This window comes from Corvus kubaryi, unplaced genomic scaffold (genome assembly GCF_017639235.1).
Source record: "Corvus kubaryi isolate FWS band 111438036 unplaced genomic scaffold, C.kubaryi_AGA036_p1.0 37398, whole genome shotgun sequence".
Taxonomy (NCBI): domain Eukaryota; kingdom Metazoa; phylum Chordata; class Aves; order Passeriformes; family Corvidae; genus Corvus; species Corvus kubaryi.
In genome coordinates, this window is record NW_024581137.1 from 49,060,308 (window position 1) to 49,080,537 (window position 20,230).

At 39.2% G+C, this 20,230-nt stretch overlaps 1 protein-coding gene across 5 annotated transcripts in view; it reads left to right on the forward strand.

The window, feature by feature from the left end:
* Positions 1-20,230, forward strand: part of DIP2C (disco interacting protein 2 homolog C) — a 311,348-nt gene that overhangs the window by 221,469 nt on the left and 69,649 nt on the right. For all 5 annotated transcript variants that reach the window (XM_042044606.1, XM_042044602.1, XM_042044603.1 and 2 more), the window contains 8 exons: positions 9,446-9,569; positions 10,192-10,301; positions 11,634-11,736; positions 12,089-12,153; positions 13,935-14,028; positions 14,151-14,270; positions 15,132-15,246; positions 19,096-19,235. In XM_042044606.1, the coding sequence (XP_041900540.1) occupies positions 9,446-9,569; positions 10,192-10,301; positions 11,634-11,736; positions 12,089-12,153; positions 13,935-14,028; positions 14,151-14,270; positions 15,132-15,246; positions 19,096-19,235 (871 nt within the window). The remainder of the gene's footprint in view (positions 1-9,445; positions 9,570-10,191; positions 10,302-11,633; positions 11,737-12,088; positions 12,154-13,934; positions 14,029-14,150; positions 14,271-15,131; positions 15,247-19,095; positions 19,236-20,230) is intronic.

The window sequence follows — 20,230 nt, forward strand, 5'->3', positions numbered from 1 at the left end:
TTGAAGGCTGTAAGTACAGCAAAATGTATTTATTCATTACAAGGGTTTTTTTGTTGTATCCCCTTAATTTACCATGTTTGGCTTCTCCTACGTACCCCTTGTATGATCACTTTTTTATTAGCTAGCACTAATAATGCCTTGCTTTAATTATTTGGTCTGGACTTGGCCATACAAAGAGTGTTTTTAAATCCTTACAGGCTTTCTTTTTTAAAGTAAATTGTTTTGGAAAATGTTGACTGAAGCCATGAGACATTTCCAAGGAAAGGGCTGAGCAAATGTATTGCTTTGGTCAAACATTTTCAATGTTTCAGGTGTCAAGGGCTTTTCTTTGAAACGTTCCAGTGTTAGAGCACCCTGGAGCAGAAGCTCAAATCTTTGTTTCATGGACAGGAGCCCTGCCTTTCAAAAGAAAGCCCTGAAAACAAGATTGTGAGCCCTCACGAAGGCTTTGCAGTTTGCACATCTCACACAGCAAATTAACAGCTCGAAATAACTGGAGATTCCTTCCTGAATGAACCTGCTTGAGCCTTCCTCACCTCTGGGAAGCTGAGCTGACCTCAAAATTTCTTGATTTCAATCATGCATGTCCCAGCCAACATCTGTGGTGGGCTCCTGCCATGGTGAAACCAGAAGGTGGCAGGGACAGAAGGGGTGGGAGCCGCAGGAAGGGGCAGGTTGATAAACTGGGGAAGGAGGAGAGAGAGATGGAGGGAGGGAGTGGATCAGACAACAAGAGGCCATGATCCAGCTGAGCAGATTTGAGGGCCACTGAGCAGAAGGAAGGACCAAGGGAAAGAGGAGACAGGATGTGCCCCAGCTTAAACTGAGACTGGAGGAAAGATGCAGGTGAGCTGGAAAGGCCATGCAAGGGGAGAGGATGGGACCTCAACCACCATACCTGTTTTGGGGAGTAGGGTTATGCTGTTCCATTTCTAAAATGTTGTATTTGAGAGCACTGAGAGGTGGACATGGCTGTAGAACGAGGATGATTTTAGTAGAAACACATTTCATTTGCATTGGGCTCTCATTGTGCCTTCACATCTGAGGGCAGTACCTGTAGTCTGAGGCAGTTGCATAACATGGTGCATTATTTTGATAAAAACCAGAGATTTTATGTGCATCAACAAAATAAGGCTGGCAGAATATGTACATTTTAAGATCTTGCAGAGTGCTCAAATGGGTAAATCTGCTTTCATTCCATGAAAAAAAAGCAACATGGTTTTGAGGGTTAAAAAATCTGTCTTTCCCTGTTACTATTTTCTGAGGTTTAATGACATTTTAAAGCACATAGATAGGCGTAAATTTGATTTATTTTGGAACATCTGATACCACATCCATCCAGTAAACTATAAAATCCAGCTGTCCAAGTAAATACTCTGTGTCAAATGAATAACTTACCCTAATTTGGCTGAACCTCTTGGGTGTTTGTTTTTTTTAAAATATGTGTCTATATATGGATATATAATATACACTTACACATGTATATATATATATATTTATATAAAGGAATATATACAGACTCAGACTGTTTATCTTTTGCCACAAAGTTTAAATATCAAATTAATAACACAATAACAGAGATGTCAGTTAAAAAAGCAACATGATCTATACTCTATAAATAAAACTATGCAATCTCACAGCATATACTATTGCAAATATCTTTGCATTTGTTTATATGGAAAGGCAACTGGAGTGGAAACAATGAGATGAAAATCGTGTTCTGAGTAGTCCCAGAAGGAATACCTCTGCCTGGTCAAATGGCAGTGGATTGCTTCTGGCATCCGTGGGAAGATGTCATTCCTGTCATCACACAATGGCCTAGACTGTTCTGTTATGCTTTCCCATTATTTGTTCTGTTTTCTGCATGCTTCAGTACATTCTGGCAGTGGACATCCTTTGGGTTGCTTTCTGGAAGACAGAGATGTGAGCTGGCAAATAGACCAGCAATTCTATTACATTTTATATTGTATTATACTATAGGCTTACAGAATAATAAACTGATACAGGATGAGCTATTTCAGGTAGTTATATTAGCAGCCATTTCTAATATTAAAAGTTTGTATTAGCAGCTTTAATAGTGTTCTACATTTTCATGAAGAAGAGTTTTTCACAGCTCTGTGCAGAATTTTGTCCCTGGCATTTTAAAACTGGCAGTAATATTTGCAGCCAGGTAGACTTTTGGCTTACAGATTACTCTGCAGACATCTATACCCATATGGAAGCAAGGGCTTTTGCTTTACCAGCACTTAGATTTTGTCTGCATTCCCTTTTCTTTGTAGCATAACTGTTATTTTTTTAGGATTTTGACAGGATTTTCTTCCCAGTTCATTGTTAGGTGAAGGTCCATCTTGCCTTGCTCTTTCCTTCTGTATCCCACCTTTGTGTTGACAGAATACCTAGAATATCCCCAGGACTGCAGGGCACGTTTGACCTGGCATCTGGGATGGATTGTCTGAACATCCAGCAACCATGCAGCATTTTCCAATTTTATTCTCAAATGCTTCCTAGTGTTTGGCAAAGAAAAATTGGAAATTGGAGTTCATGGAGCATGGTTTTGCCTCTTTAGACTTGGGACATCAGGTCTAAAATTAAAAACTGAAATCCCAAACCAACTTTTCATTCTAAAAAGCACCAGTCAGGGGTTCTGCACTCATTGTAACAATAGAACAAGCAGTATTTTTATTTCTCCTCCTTTCCCTGCATTTAATACCATTGCAATGCCTTTATCATCAACACTCCCCAAAATTGTTGTAGCTAATCCTCATCCCTTGTCTTACAGGCTCTGTTCTCTCAGAATAGTGTCCCTTTCTCCAAATTTGCTTATGTTTCCCAAACATTAGCAAATAATATGTCCTATACAACATCTCTTCCTTCAGAACTGCCACTTTTGTTAATCTTGTCTGAAGCTGGAGTATTACAAAGTCTTTCATTGTATGTGTGATATGATGTGAATTGCAAACTGTATGTCATAGAATGTGCCATCAAAGTAGATGAGATGGGAGTTTCAACATGTCAAGTTCTAGTTCAAACAGTGATTTACTATGTCCCTTATGAAACAATTTTAAAATATGGTTTGGATTTATTTTTCTTTATGTTTTTTAGGTCAATGTTTTTTTCCATTTGATTGGCACCATGAAAAATATTATTATTCTGCTCTGACACAGTCAGGGGAGCTATTCAGTTTTAATCTAAAAATAACATTTTTGTCCTCCAAGCACATTCGTAGTTATGCTCAGTCATATGCTGTGAACATAGGAAGAAAGCTGTCCCTCACAGATCTTCATGGCCTCCTTATCACAGGCAGAATTTGTAGCAGAGTGTGTGTGACATGAAAGCATGTAAAAATTAGTTTCTCACTTAAAATGCTATTTTGTAGCCCGTTAGATTTAATGCTGTGTGTGCTTTCAGCAGGCATTTCTGTGCTCTTCTGGATGCTGGCTCTCACTGTATGATTGGAAGAATTGTGCCTGTGTATTGTCATAGGAAATCTGGAGATATCCATTCCAGGACATTTAGGGTTTTTTTTAAAGGATGCTTCATATAGGGTAAAACTGTTTTTCAGGAGCTCTTTTTATTTAATCCTGAAAGGTTATTAAAGCTTCGACATAGCTAGGGAGGTAGATCTCTTCTGAGACAGTAAATTGTCCCAGTCATATATTTCTTTAAAAGAAGAGTTCTAGTCTGAAGGAGATACACCTTGACATCTTTCCTAGTGTTTCAGGGATAAAATGAGCTTTGCTTTCTCTCAGCTTTACTCATTGTAGGGCTGTAGTGTGCCAGAAACACTGGAGCTCTACATGCTTTTGAACATCTTTTGACAATGCATCTCTTTCTCCCCTGGATTTAAAATATGTATAAAATGTTTTATATATTCTTTTCAGTGGCGTAGTCTTCCAGTCCTTCCAAAGAATCTAAGTTCCCTGAGCTGCACCTGAGCCCCATGTGCACACTGCTGGACCCTGTAAGCCTTGCGCCTGTCCATCCCTCTTCATACGCTTCAGCAGTGGAGCAGTAAGAAGTCCTTGCTCAGTTTGCCACAGTGAATCTCACATCCTTTAAAGTTTGTGTTTCCTTATTATATTTTCAAGTTTAGGAAATGATCGTTTCCTATAGAGGATACCATATTTCATGCAGTGTCCCCTGCCAAAAATAACTACTGTCTTGCTTTTATTAAGATTTCTGGAGATTAAGATGCTCATAGTTGCAGATTTCACATGCAAATTGCAGGCAGATACCAAAGCTGTTGTCTGAAGGGACAACTAATTTCTTCATCTTAAAGCTGGTTATAAAGATTTTTGTCTGCACTGTGTTTAATTTTTACTAAGGTCTTTGTGTTTTTTAAAAAAGAGGGTTTCCTCAATGCCTTTTAACTTTTGGCTCAGAACTGGTGATGCTTGGCCTTTACATCTGATCATTGCCCTATTTGTTCTTTACCAGCAAATTTTTGTTAGGGTGAGGGCACTGGAGCTCAAATAAGCATTGTAACAGAAAACAAGATTAGTTCAGTCTGTGATGCTCCACCACATAATTCTCATTTTGAAAGCAGTCTGGGATTTGCAAGTGAACAGAAGTAACCTTTATCAGACCAACCTTTGCACAGGCTGTCTCTTCCTTCCTTCCTTATTAGATAAGGACATGCACTCTCACTCACGGAGACAGGATCATAATTGTTTTCCTTCACATAGATACTCTCACAAAGCATTCTAGAAATGACATTAACAGCATGCTGAAATGCAACCACACGTGGGATTTTTTTATCCAGACAATGAATTATCACTCTCTGCAGCAGGAAGAAGACAATTTGCCTCCAGGTACTGGTGAAAACCTTTAGGGAACCTTTAATAAAAGTCTTTAGAGAACTTTGAATGGCTGCCTACAGCAGAGAGGATTTCTGGCTCACTTCATCTGAAAGATTGATCTCTCTAGGTGTGTGCAGACATAGTCTAAAGCTGTGCACACCTCATTTTTCATACCGCAGCAAGTGCTGTGCCTTCAAGAAATGTAAAATGATAGTTCCAAAGTCAGCTATTGGTCTCAGACCTCACGCTACAATACCTCAGCTCTGTGTTTTGCCTTCTGCCTGCATTATGTGTCATTTCAAACTGTGAATTGTAGAGGATTTGACAATAAGCATCTCTGGCAAGTCAGTGAGCCCCTGTCTGCAGTTGGGGCTGTGTTGAGTTGTATCACCTGGTCTCCACTGGCTTCCTGAGCTTTTTCCTACCCCCACAAGATTCAGCAAAATAAAGCATTCATGGCAAGTGGGGGGTTGCCAAGTAGCAGATCAGCATAAATTACCAAAATAGCAAGTAACACTTCTGACAAACCAGTGTGTCCTGAAAATCTATTCTCTTCTCAGGTAGGAGAGTGATTCTATTTAAGAGGGGAAGAGGATTTGGTTGGCTTTTTTTGTGGAAGATTATTTGTTTGTGTCTTTTTGCTACTTAAAAAGTAGTTTTCACCTTTGCACCCATTCATTTCACGTTACTCAAAAGGCAGGCCGATAGCTTGTCTGTGAAATCTGAAATAATCATTCCCTTTAAAGCGAGTAGCCTTTTTTGTGGCCCACATGGAAGCTTTGACTGCTTCAGGCAAAGGACTGCACTTTTAACTCAAATTTCATTTTTCAAAAACAAGTTTTGCCCAAGGTCCTCACTGTTCTGGGCCTGTCATGCTGAGGCGTAAGGAACAGCAAAGACTGTTGTGCTTGCATGGTTGAGTATGTAGGTAACATTGTGGTGTGTCTGGGGGGTGTATAAAGGTTTCAGATCTTCCACCTCCTAGCTGTCACTCCAGCATCTCAACACCACTTGAGTAGTTAGAAACAAGTTCTGTGGGGCAGCAGTTATCACAGAAGCACTGGCATGGGGCAAGGGATGTTGACCCCTTCTTTATGTCTCTGTTCTCTGCAGTACTTTTAGATTCTGGGTTAGGATGGAGCCACCAGAAGCAGGCAGAAGGTGAGGATAACTAGTTACAGGGTGTGAGAGACTGAGACTGAAGGTGGAATCGATGGACACTGAGTAGGAGAGTTCCAGAAAGCTTCATTGTGTTCAAAATCCTCAACTGGAGCTTCTATGGCTCTTGACAGTGTCTGTCACAGCACTTCTGCTTCAGCATCTTGATTTGCCTTTTTCTTGCAAGGCAGGATTTAGTGTGGCCACCAAAGCATGGCATGGGATTTGAAAGTCTGTAAAACACACTGCCCATGCCTGATGAAATTCTTCCAATCTCTTGTGGCAGTGTTACATCATGTGATTGTTCAGTCATGTTTTCCTTACAATTGAAAGAATATCTGTGCAGAAAAGAATGGGGTGAAGATTTTAGTGCTGTTTGAGGTGGGTTGTTCTGATGTAAAGCAGTCTGCTATTACAAACTGTGGCATGCATAGATTGTATTAAGAAATCTATGTATGTGTGTGAACTGCTACAAATGAATGATTAATATTTATGTGGACATACTCTAAGACAGTTGATACTGCACTAAGTGAAAGCATAGTCATTCTTTCTTGTGTTATCTGAAGAACTCTACGCTATTAATGCAAGTTTCTTTTCCCCGTTGTTTTGTTTTGGTGTAAGAAGAGTTTGACAGATGATACCCAGGGACATGGTATGCCGATGCTCTAAGGTCCGCACTTTCTACTGGGTTTCCTTATGTTAAATTTCTTAATGGAATTTGTTAGGTTAATTTCTGCTTACAAAGTTCTGCATTAAATGGAATTTCCTTGGTTGAGAATTGGCATTTTCTTGATATAGTAGTGAAACTGTAGCAGTCTTTTATAGGATATACAGTTACAACAATATTGCAATTTAAAATTGAGATCAATGCAGTCTCCATTCAATTATAAAATTTATATGCCTTTTTTAAATTGGTAGTTAGAAAGTCATACATATATTAGTAAATATTTATTAGATTAAATTTAATGGGAAATTTTGAGCAATGGTAGTATGAATCTGATATTTTAAGGAACTCATGACCTCCCTTTATAGATGATAGAGTAGCAGGTCTCAGAAGCTGTGTCTTGACCAAGGAGTGGTGTTCTCTGTGGAACACTCCAGCCTTCCTCTTCCTGACATTCCTTCTGAGGGACCCTCAGCTCCTGCACTGTTCAGGCACCCACATTTCCTTCCTCTGAGCAGACTCCAAGAGTGGAGACAGAAGGTCTCATCCTCATGTGGAACCAGGATTAGATCTGGCTAAGTGCTTGTCCCGTAGGTTTGACAACACAGATGTGGACGAGCTGACATGAGAGTCAGTGAGGACAGTAATTAATGCTTGACAAAACCCATTAAGTTCTGGAAGTCCCACTGGTGCAGGTGTGGTAGAGCAAACAACATGCTCCCCAAAGTGTTGTTCATGGAGACACCAGTATTATTCTCTGTTGTTCAAAGGATACTCTCATTGTCTGGTTTTATATGGGGACAGATGATACACAAGCTTAAGTTTAAAAAGCCTTGCTGAAAAAATACCTTTTCTTTTTTTTCCTGTTTTTATAAGCATTCTGGCTACAGTAAGCAAAAGCAAATGCAGTAATTCTGGATGGAAGGAGTTATATAGCATAGACTTGACAGATCAGTTAATTGTCCCACATTGCTTACTCAGCTGTCAAAGGTGGGATAATTGCTGCTATATACATATTTTGAGGTGGTATGGAAAAGTAAGCTTTTGCTTTTCCTCTGTTCTCATTGCTTCTCCATTTTAGATAGTTTTATTTGACTACATAAAAATTGCATTAAGAATTAGTCAGTTAGGCTCTGGGGCTTTCTTTCCATCATACAATTTTGCTTTGAATAAATCAATAGATTAAGGCAACTGTTCTGTATTTCTGGTTGTTTCCATGGTTGAGTGTGCTCTATGGTTGATTTGAAAGATATTATAATTTGATCTTTTAAGTCTCTTTAGGCGGTTTTCAGTAGAACCATTCTGTGAAGAAAGGGTTAATACTTCAATGTGCATTTACATCTTGGGCTTTGCTCTGTTGAAGAGCTGAGTGGATAGATGTAAAGTTCATAAAAGAGTAATGACAAGACACTACACATAAAGCAGACATAATGCTGTAGGAGCACAGCATCTCCTAAAGAACAGCTATGGCCTAGACTTGGAAATCATTACATGACTTCTTAATCTCACTGCTTCTATCCCCTTGAGGAAAGTAAAATGTATTGAGCATACTCTAATGGGCACTTGACTGTATGTAGTGCTCCTGAAACATGCCTGTAACTACTGAATGAAATGGTTGTTGACAGATCAGCTTAGGTCAGCATTAATAGGGAAACTCTCACCACTGTACACCCATCCTAACATCTTAAAGGTTGAAAGCTTTCTCCAGGTGGAAGCATCTGTAGTCCATATTATTTCCTAGAATTGTCACAAAATCACAGAATGGTTGAGGTTGGCAGAGATGTGTTAAGATGACCTAATCCAGCGCCCCTGCTCAAACAGGGCCACCTAGAACAGGGTGCCCAGGACTATATCCATGGTAGCTGTTGGATATCTCCAAGTATGGAAACTCCACCACCTCTATGGGCACCTAGTGCCAGTCACCCTCCCAGTAAAAAAGTGTTTCCTGATAGTCAGAGGGAATCTCCTCTGTTTTGGTTTGTGTCCATTGCCTCTGGGCCTGTCACTGGGCAAAGAAAGGAATAAACCTGACTCCATCTTCTTCACACTCTCCCTTCAGGTGTTTGTTCACATTGATTAGATCCCCTGCTAAGCATTCTCTTCTTGAGGCTGAGCAGTCCTAGCTCTCACTCTTTCCTCATAGGAGAGATGCTCCAGTCCCTTAATTATTCTAGTGGTCCTTTGCTGACTCTCTCCAGTAGCTCTATGTCTTCTACTTGGAAGCCCAGAACTGGTCCCAGTGCTGGAGATGTGCCTCACTGGTGCTGAGGGGAAGGATCACCTTCCTCAGCCTGCTGGCAATGCTTTGCCTCGCACAGCTCAGGATGCCATTTGCCTTCCTCGTGCCAGGGCACGTTGCTGCTTCACACTCAGTTTGGTGTCCACCAGGACCTCCAGGTCCTTTACCGAAAAGTTGGTCTCCAGACCATTCTGGTACAGGAGGTTGTTCCTCCACAGGTGCAGGACTTTGAATTTGCCTTTGGTGAACTTTATGAGGGCCCTGTCTGGCCATTTCTCCTGGCATCCTCTCTGATCAGTCAGATCAGACATTCCTCCCAGCCACTCGTCATTTCTGAAGAGATGCAAGAGCAGATGCCATCTGATGGCTTCTGCTCTCTTTATGATTTATGCTGCTACAGACAAGGGGATATGTAGCTTGTGAAATTCCTTTGTCAATGTACAGATGAGTTTTGATAGTCACCTAAAAGGAAATCAATTTAATGGAAAGAGACTGTTTTCCTCTCAAGATAATGTGCCCAAAGACAAAAATTATTTCAGCCTGCAATCACTTCTAATCAATTCTGTGCATTTTGTCATCTCTTAGGATGCCGGAAGTCAACAAATAGGCTTTTTGCTTGGAAGCTGTGGAGTTACTGTGGCCTTGACCAGCGACGCATGCCATAAAGGACTGCCTAAAAGCCCCACAGGGGAGATACCACAGTTTAAAGGTAATCTAACCCTAGTTTATCATGGCTCTTGCTGGTCATTTACTACAAGTAATTGCACTTGTTTAGTGGCTGTGGGTGAGGGTCAGGCCCATGATGAAACACTTGCCACGGGAACAGCTGTGGCTGCTGGGACACCACTGTCCTGGCATGTCACTGCTGGCAGTGATGGCTGTGCCAGCCTCATGGATGGAGAGCGGTACCAGTATTCCCAATCCAGTTCTCTGCTGGCTCAGCCAGGCTGCTGAGACCATCTGTGGCCACAAAAATTAAGCCAACAGACTTAGGACTGTAGTAGATGAGAATTATTCATATGATTCACTCCTTTAGTGAAGTGTAGGGACAGTAACTTCTGACAGGGGAATGGTAATGAAACTGCTTGGGTCACTAACAGCTTAAACTGCCCAGCCATTCCCTCAGGGTCTGCCTAAAAAGACCTCAATAGCTGTGTTAAGACAGCAGTTCTGCAAAATCTTCTTTCTCAGACTTCACTGAGGTTCAAAGGAAGCAATGTTTAGGTAATGGTGACACAGACCTTTCAAGAATAAAACTCTGGCAAGGAAGACTTCTGTCTTGTCTTATCCAGCAGAAACTCAACAAAAGCTGGCTTTTGTTTGTATCTCAGGCTGGCCAAAGCTGCTGTGGTTTGTCACAGAGTCTAAACACCTCTCCAAGCCTCCTCGTGACTGGTTCCCCCACATCAAGGATGCCAACAATGACACAGCTTACATTGAGGTGAGTTAATGAAGATGCATCTTCTCCTCAAATCATTACATATGGCACTTCTGGGTTAGGTAAACATCATTATTCATTCCATAGTGACAGACGCAAAGAACATCCTGGTTTAGCCTGTTAATAAGTAATGTTTTCTAATAAATTTGACCAGTACTGAGTTCAGAAAAGTCAATGGAATGTTAAATTGCATTTTGGGTGTTTCTAACATTACTGTTTTTATGTGGCTGCTGCAGTATTATATTACACTTGCCTTGACCAATCTTGGTCCTGTTCAGTGTGGGCTTGCCCACTAGCCTTGGGATGGATAGAAGACAAGATTCACAGTGAAGCTTCAGTTCTCATATCACAACCTTCAGACCCTTTGAAAGAGAAAGAATTTCTTGTTCAAATGCTTGCTTGTCACTAACTGCTTTATGAGTCACGCTCCCCACAACAGAACAGCATCAGGAAGGCAAAGTTAGCAATGCTTTTGAATTTAATTTTCCTCTTTTTTTTTCCCCCATAATTTTCTCCCCCTTCTGCATAGACTCAAATGCTTTGAATTCAGTGGTGTTAGTATTGAATTTAAATGATTCTTCAATGGGACTAAGTGCAAGTGAATGGACCAAAGGTGTTTCCTGTCTTTGTGCAGTCAGGATACTGGGCTAGAGAAGCAGAGATGTCTTCATTCTCAATCTTGCTGATTATCTTTATCATGGAGAAAGATAAATGTTTAATTTATTATCTGCCACTGATAGTTCTCAGACTCTTGCATAAAGTTACAAAAATTATTTCAGTAATCACCAATGGCCTCCTGCCTCTTTTCTGCTGCTTTCTCACGAGTCTCATATTCTTCTGATCAAAGAATTTGTGTCTTTCAGACTGCATACATATAGATTATTATCACAGCACCCAGCAAGGATTCTGCAGTCAGCTCTTATCATATGCCTTCCAAGATGCAGAAGGGAGAAGCTTGGGTTTAGTGGTTGGCCTATAAAATCTAACATGTAAACACTGAACAGACTGAACTAGGTTATTCTCTGCTAAATCTAGCCAGTCCATTAGTCATTGACATGATCAGAATTGTTAGAATTATGCCTGTTTCTAAACAACACATGGATTTCAGATATCAAGCCTGGGAAGCTTCAGTCAAAAGAGAAAGCCTATCTGAAAAAAAATTCCTTTTTAACAAAGAGATGCCTCCAAAACTCCCCAGTACTGCTGCCTTCTTAAAATAGAGTCATTAGATGTGTCCATCATACACCTGCAGAGGAAACACTTTAAACATAGCTATTAAATAATGGAAATAGGGCAATTATTTCACATTGACTTTCCCTACTTATTTCATTTTAGTACAAAACATGTAAAGATGGAAGTGTGCTTGGGGTAACTGTGACAAGGATTGCACTGCTGACACACTGCCAAGCTCTGACCCAGGCATGTGGATACACAGAAGGTAAGGAGTGCACTCCCCTTGCATCATCCTTAAAATCAAGTGGGAATTGTAATTCACTTCTCATCAGTCTCCTATCTTATGTTTTACACTGTTCGGTGCCAAAGGCTTCTAGGTTTAAAAACATGATTCTTTTTTAATTTATTTCAGGAAATATGTTCATGTTTAAAATATCTATAGGAGAGGTACAAATAATGTCTTAACCAATATAAATCCCGCAGCGGAGATTTACTTTGAAACTTAACCTTTGAGGTCATCAGTCATGTTATACTGAAGCTTCCTTCCTTTGAGTGGGTTTGCCTTGGGTCAATGCCATGCTCTAAAAAATAAATTCTGCTTTGTTTTCATTGGACAGCTGAAACAATTGTGAATGTACTAGATTTCAAGAAGGATGTTGGTTTATGGCATGGAATTCTTACAGTAAGTATGTGTTTTTATTCTCTCTGAATATTTGAAAAGAAATTATCCTAATATGCTTATTGCTGTCACAAACTGGGATGTCCTACAGTTTCTTCTAATACAATCTTTTCTGCTTTGAAAGCAAAATAAATGTGATTTAAACCCGTGATCTTCTCCTAGTGCACTTACCCATAATGAGCATGGTAAAGACGTCAGAGTATTTTTATGTATCATGTCAAGTACTGTGGTCCCATTCTTATCATGTTATCTCACCAATATGTGATTTTGAGATCAAACTTTATAGCAGAAACAAATCAAATTAGTACTTGCTTCTATAGGGATATGATCCAATGGCATAGTTCTATTGCTCCTGACTAGCTCCCCTATCAAAACTCCCACCAACAGATGTTTTTGCTAACATTGAAGCATTCCCAATACTTTAAATTGCATTAATTTTCTACTTAATGTTGGAATGTCTTCCTCAATTGACATGGGAGACAAGTGACATATTTTTAAGGATTGCTTCTGAAGGTGCTGTTGCAATCAGTGACTGACAAAATGTTTACTATTCACTGATCACTTTAAGAACAGATGTCAAGTGTTGAAGGGTCATTGTTTGGGGTTCCCATGATTTTGGGGGTCCCTATGATTCCCAGTGATCTGTTTTTCCCATGCAGTGTTATACTCTTCTTACTATCAAAGTGCAGTAATAACAGTTCTGAAGCAGAAACAATTAGGCTTAACACCCATAAGTATCTCATCTTTATCACTGGTTGAAAGCAAGTGTCTAATAGAGCTTTTCTGTGCCTTCCTTTGCTATTGATCTTGTTCTGAACTTCATTTTTTTCAGTACTTGCCTGTAAGTGCTTTTCCTGTACCTGTGCTTATGCCAGACTGAAAGGAGAACTATCTTTTGCCGTTTCCAAGTGTTTAAATGACTAATTCACTGGGACACTTAACCTTTCTTAGACCTAGGTTTTCCAAAACAAATACTGTATTTAACCTGAGCTGCTATGAGGGGAGGCGTGTTGCCCTCAGGAGATATTTCTAAATGGTAACAGAAGTAAAGCAGCAGCTCATTTACAGGCTGTTTGTTTAACACTGAGAAATCACCAATGCAATTGGTGGGCTCAGACTGAGAGATCAGTTTTGGATTTGTCATTGGTTTCACTCAGCTGCTTTTTCTAAACTTCCTGGAACTTTTCATGACCTTGTTGAAAATACTGGAATTAGCTCACCCAGAGAGGGACTAAAACCTCCTTCATTTATTTTCTGTTAAAATAAATTGATCTCTGCTTAGTCTAGGACTTCAATTTCTTTGTCTACTGGCTTTTAAATAATTTGTGCCCCACTACTATTGGTAGCTTTTAGTCTTCCCAGAGATGGATTTCTGTAGACAGATATCTTGCTGCTTGAGTTTTTTAGTGCAGTGTTCATATATATGGCAGTTTATCAGGCTTAGGGATAATATTTACCTACAGAGCAAACATGCAGACATTCTTCACCCAATGGTTTATTAGATTTTTTTGTATTTAGAGTTTAAGTATGAATAGAAAGAAAATGTTTCTTTTCAGTACTGCTTAAAAGTTATGGTCTGATTTGTCTAAATTGTTAATCCTTAATTAAAGCACTGGAAAATGGGTGTCTTTTTCATCTTAATGTAGGTAGCTAGATAGGAAAAGATGAATGCCAGCACTGACAATAAAATAAGCACAGAGCAATTTGCATAGATGCCCCTGCCCATAACACAATATAAGTTACCACAATTTTTGTCTGAAACCCTTTTATTTTTTTGATTTCAGAGTGTCATGAACATGATGCATGTTATAAGTATTCCATACTCCTTAATGAAAGTGAATCCACTGTCATGGATACAAAAAGTCTGTCAATACAAAGGTAAGGAACAAGAATATACAAAAGTTTGCTTGATAGTCAAAATCCAAAGTGCAAATTGATAACACATCCCGTCTGTCTAGCTTTCATATGGTGTGTTAGTAATTTTGTCATTGTTATTGCAGCAAAAGTTGCCTGTGTGAAGTCCAGAGACATGCACTGGGCGTTGGTGGCACATCGAGACCAGAGGGACATCAACCTCTCCTCGCTGCGGATGCTGATAGTGGCTGATGGTGCAAACCCATGTAAGCTCTGCTGCTGCACTTCAGGAGAGAACAGGAAGCGGTTTCTGTTTTGCCTTTAAAGTTTCAATCTTCAGCTGTCTTAGCTAAAATATTTGCAAAATACACAGTTTGTCTACTACAAACTGTGTGACATTTATGGAAACAGTAATTAATTTGGGATTTTTTTCAAAATATGTTTTTCATTAGCTCATCCTGAAACAAACTTGATATTCCATATAATGCAAGTTGCAGTAAATACAGGTGTTTTCAACATCATAGTCATGTAAAGAGACTGAAGCTATAAAAGTTGAAGCAATGAAGACCTTAAGCTATAGAAAAGATCAGAACATTTGCTCTGAATGATAATTCTCACATGCAGAAGTAACAGAATTTTAGGGGAATACTTGCGCTACTCTAGAGAAACACATCTGAATCACTTCATGACAATTAACAGCATGAGCTATTTCTCTGTATTATTTAAGATACACGTGTACAGGTGTTCTACTTGTTTGTAGTAGTTTAGTAGTTTGGTTGGAATTTCTGAATTAAATCTTTAATTTCCCTCATCCTAAAAAAGAACACTGGAATGAAATTGGTACTGTAAATCTAGCAGTAATGGCTTTTCTATGTAAGCATAATGAAAAGACATCATGTTCAAAATTTAGTCTTTATTCCCTGTATGCATATGTACAATTGCATATACATACATATATGTAGTTGTAGCAGCTATGATGTATTTCCCTGTGGACATGGATCCTTTAAAAATTATTTCTCCTGAAAAGCCTATATATTAATAGTAAATTTGCAGCTTGAATAGCATCACTTCAGGAATCAAATTATTTTTCTCCTCTGATTTTTTGTTATTTTTTTTCTTTACCCCAGGGTCCATTTCTTCCTGTGATGCATTTCTCAATGTCTTCCAAAGTAAGGGTCTAAGGCAGGAGGTCATTTGTCCCTGTGCTAGTTCACCAGAAGCTCTCACTGTTGCTATTCGAAGGTACGTGTTATTCCAGTGGAAATAGACCCCCTGAATGTGTATATATGGTAATTTGAAAAAAAAAAAAAAAAGAGAGAAAATTATTCAAGTATGAATCTGCATATTTAACTTCTACATGATATGTATAGTTTGCAATTTGTTTATGTCCAAGGAAGACATATAAGAAGAATTTTTAGAGTAATGATTTAACGTCGGAATGCTTTATGGTTCTCATTGCTCTAATTTTATCTAACTTTAAATTAAATAAATGGAAATGCAAAAGCAAATTCTGTAAATAAAAATGTAAAAATGCCACTGTAAGTGTAAAATTAATTAAAATGTGAGAATTAAGTGGAATTGCCATCAAGGAAAATCATATTCTTAAGTAGTCTGTTTAAAGAGAATTATGACATTCTGCAGGTTGTTTTTGGCTGACAGGCACTTTTTAACCATTCATCGACTCTCAGTAATCATCTGGAAATGCTCTTTGAATCTGAAGGATTTGTGCCTAGAAATAAAACAGATAAATTCCACTAAAACTGCTGAATGCTACTAAAACTGTTAAGCCTTATGTATATACAATCACAGGGTTGTTCAGGTTGGAAAAGACCTTTAAGATCATTGAATCGCAACATTAATCCAGCACTTCCAAGTCTTCACTAAACTGTGTCCCTGTGCCACTTCCACACCTCTTCTAAATACCCAAGCATGGTGTCTCAGCCTCTTCCCTGGGCAGCCTCTTCCAATGCATCATGACCCTTTGGATGAAGAATTTTTTCCTAATATCCTATCTAAACCTCCCCTGGCACAACTTGAGGCCATTTCCTCTCACCCTGTCACTTGTCACTTGGGGGAAGAGATGGACCTGGGTACGCCCTCCTTTTAGGGAGTTGTAGGGAGCGATAAGTTCCCTCTGAGCCCCCATTTTCTCCAGGCTGAGCCACCACAGCACCCTCAGCCTCTCATAAGACTTAACCAGCAGACTCCTGTCAGGAGTGCTGTAGCACACAGTAAATGGTGTAGGTATTGTCTGTTTTGGCAGAGTTCTCCAAAAATTGTACCTTGGACAGTAAGCACTTTGTTTTTAAGTTCATACTTCTGCAGCCAACTGTAATTGTTTCACATGTTAGAACATGCAGTATAAATGTGTAAAGCACTAAAATAACATTAAGTAAAATACTTCCTGCCACAAATTCTTAAATACACTGTCCAAGTGAAATTTAACTAGATTTTCAATTAGCTTTCCAACAGAACATTACAGGAAGAAGGGGATGAGGCCAAGAATGTGGTTGACTTTCAGCCACTTCATTATTAGTTTAAAACATCTGAAAGCAATCCATCAGAGACTTACCCTGTTCAGGTTAGTTGTCTTTGTGTGAACTACAGGACTTCAGAGAGCCCTTCATTCAGCTGCATCAGCCTGTTCTCAGCTTTATACCAAGAAGTTCTCAGCTTTATACCAAGAAGTGTCTTTCTCTTAGATGAGTTTCCCTGCCATAGGCTGTGCCGGCCTTTGCTCTCTTGGAACAAGCTCTTGCTTTTAAGTTCAGGGAGGAGGTGAATGAGTAGCAGACATTGCTTGTGCTGAGCACTGAGCAGGTTTTGAATTTCCTGGGTTAGTCCTGGAAAATTTGGCCCAAATCATAGGTTATAAAGTGGGAGAACTTCATAATGGCGTGGGTGGTGTGCCCTTTCTAGATGTAAGCCTGTAGCCCTCTGAAGCACTAAAAATTCATTTCTGAATTAACTAGCATTGAGAGTTTACAAAAAAAAATTATTAGCACATAACATTGTGGATAATTCAAAATAAAAAGAAGGCATTTTTATCTTCAGTGCGTTGCTGTGTAATTACCGAGCAGTTCTTACTGCAGTGTATGTTACTGAACACATATCTCCTTTTTTTTTTTGAAGTCTATTTAATGGTAGGATAATGCTAGATGAACTTGGGAGATGTAGCATTTTTCATTTCGTTCAAGCCATCTCCACTGACAGTAAAGACATTATCATACAAGCTCCAAAGAGTTACTACTGAAGTATGCATTAAAATGATTCCCTGCAGAGCAGAGATCCAGAGAGCTCCCTGTTAATGTTCTGGCTTTCAGAATCTATGGTGTATTTTTACTGAACTTCCTACGAGGAAGACTAACAAAACCAGTTCTCAGTTGAAATACCCTTACAGTTTAGAGAAAGACAGTAATAGACTCGAGGTACTTCAGCCTTAGAGCTGAATCACAAAGCCTAATATTCAAAGGGATGTGTCATGCAAATAATTCATGTTATTCCCCTTTGGTTTATTGCATGTTAGTCTGAACCCACTTGCTTAAGGGAATGCAAAAGTTTAAGGACAGGTTTTTTTCCTGTTTAAATGGCTGGCAAAAAGCAGTGGTCAAATAGATTGTATCTGTAAATGGTAGTAGGAGCTGCTCTCAAAATGCTTTGTGTGATAAGTAGTGCAGGAAAATGGATGTGATGAAAGTCCAGATGGCCTCTACTTCTGGAAGTCTGTGAGAAGCTGTGTGTGCCTGCAGGAGACCTTTCTTCTCATAAGCACAAAATGTGTGTTTTGGGGAGCAGGCATGAGAGAAAGTTGATCAATAATGTCACTGAAAGTTCCTTTTACATGATGGGAGTGTTATTTATCACAGGTGCTTGTTTACTAGGGCCATTTGTTATGCTCTAATGCATTTTCAAGCGTGCTCACATCCTTCTTTGTTGACAATGTCACTTGAGAAATATGTCTCATAAAACCTATTAATTGAAATTTATGGAGCCCATCAGGGCAAGGCTTACGTGAGCAGGACTGGCTTAGGCCCATCTAGTATTTTAAGCACAGCAGAGGAGAAATGTCGTATCAAAGGACATTATCTGTTAAAAAATAGTTGTGTTGTGATGGAGTATTTGGGGAAAATGCAGAACTGTGAATTAAATATTAGCTATTTTATCCATCCTGAAAAGAGCTGGAGTCTGCTCTTCATGGATGCATTATCTGAACCCAAATCAGCACCATGTCACCTTCCAGTTTTGCATTTTAAAATGCAGGACAGTGCGTGAGTCCTTCCGGACATGAAAAGCTCTGACATTCCCCTGACTTGGTAACTTGCATACGTCAACACTGGTTTACTCAAGCCCCACTCTCCATAGGTATAATTGTATCCACTGGTGCAGCAGGTGGTTTTATACTGAAACAAGCTGACAGGCATCTTGTGTTTATGCTGTGGAATTTTACAGCACATAGATAATGAATCCGAGCAAACTGAGGCGTTACCAAGAAGCTGCATCCACAACATTTTGACCATGACTGATGAAGGCATAATTTGTTTTAATATTCATGTGGTAAATTAGAATAGGAAGAATTCAATTATATGCACTAAAATGAAGATGGTAAAGTCCTTGTCTCTTCTCCAGATACTTGACAGTAAATCTATGCCAGGTTGCCTCAAAATAGATAACAGGTAGAATTTATCAAGTTATTTACTGATCAGTTCCAAATATGTGTAGTGCAGTTTCCTTACAAATTGTCTCCACCATCTTTCAGTCTTTTAAAAATGAGGTAAAAGGTCTTTACTTGGATGGTAAAGCAATCTTTATAAAAAATGAAAATTAAATACAAGCTGTTTTGGGTAAATGTTAGGTGTTACTTGCATCTCAGCAGCCCCATATATGTGGGTGGGTACTGAATGAGAGAGAGAACAGATGTAATTACTTAGAAATGATGGAAAACCAGGATTTTATCGGGCCTAATAGCAGGGGAAAAGAAGGTGAAATTTCAAACTCTGAAACAGAGGAGTATTTGCAATAGTAGTCCATTAAGCACAAGTAAATGTTTACACCTGCCTGATGGTGCACTGATGCTCTAACTCGTGTTTGTAGGCCAACAGATGACAGCAACCAGCCACCGGGAAGAGGAGTTCTGTCCATGCATGGTCTCACTTACGGTGTGATTCGAGTGGACTCTGAAGAAAAGCTGTCCGTCCTGACTGTCCAGGATGTTGGCTTAGTGATGCCAGGAGGTGAGAAACTTCCTTTGAAACTGAGTATGTGTCATCAATTTAAGTAATTGGCAGTAGAAAGTCACAGGTGAGCGTACTTTGTTGCCAGACTACAAACTTTGGGACTACAAGCTCCTTGAAAACATTTCAGTCGAAAAGCATTACCTTACAAAACTTCATGGTTTGGAAATCCCAAGATTTCTTGTCTGCATTTACCTCAGTGTCTGTCTATGCTTGCATTAGCAGCATGTATTAAGCAACCTGCCACCACATCAGAACATCTGTTCCTTAGCTGCGAGATGTTGGTAGAGAAAATAAGGAAGTTAAAGTACTGTGGCTATAAATATCCATAAGTCCAACCAAGACAAAAGATTTCAGTAGGGAAAGTTTTCATAGCCCGTGCTAAGGATCAACAAAGTTGCTATCTGAAAGCTTGCAGAATGTTTTTCCCAAGGTCTTGTGCTATCACCCAGTTATTATATGGAGGGGGTATGACTGAAAAGTTCATGTTGATAAATTTAAACTGAAACCAGTGCTTCAGAAGAGGAAGATTACAGTTTTCATAAGACAGCTACATTTAAATGAGATGCTGTGGATACTAGAAAAGGCTATATACTGTAATTTTTCATAAGAGAATGCTTGTTATGGACCAAAGCAATAAAACATAATGATGCACCTTATAAAATTTCAGTTGAACAACTTAAAGGAAGATACGATTGGTTGTTGTTTAATAGTTGTCATACAAGATATTATAATAGATGTGCCATCTTGCACTTCATATTATGTTCTGATAGTTTTAATGAAAATGCATGCTCTTGTTTATCCTCTGAGAGAAAGGTCATTAAAGATTCTGTACACTTGTACTTAAAAGATGTGTTGATTCCTTTCTGCTTTCCCTTGATCATCATATCCTCTTTGCAACTACAAAACCTACCAATGCTGTACTCCAACTCCGCAGATTATAGCTAAAGCAGCATTCCTGATTCTTGCTCAAATGGTTGACATGAAATAGTGCT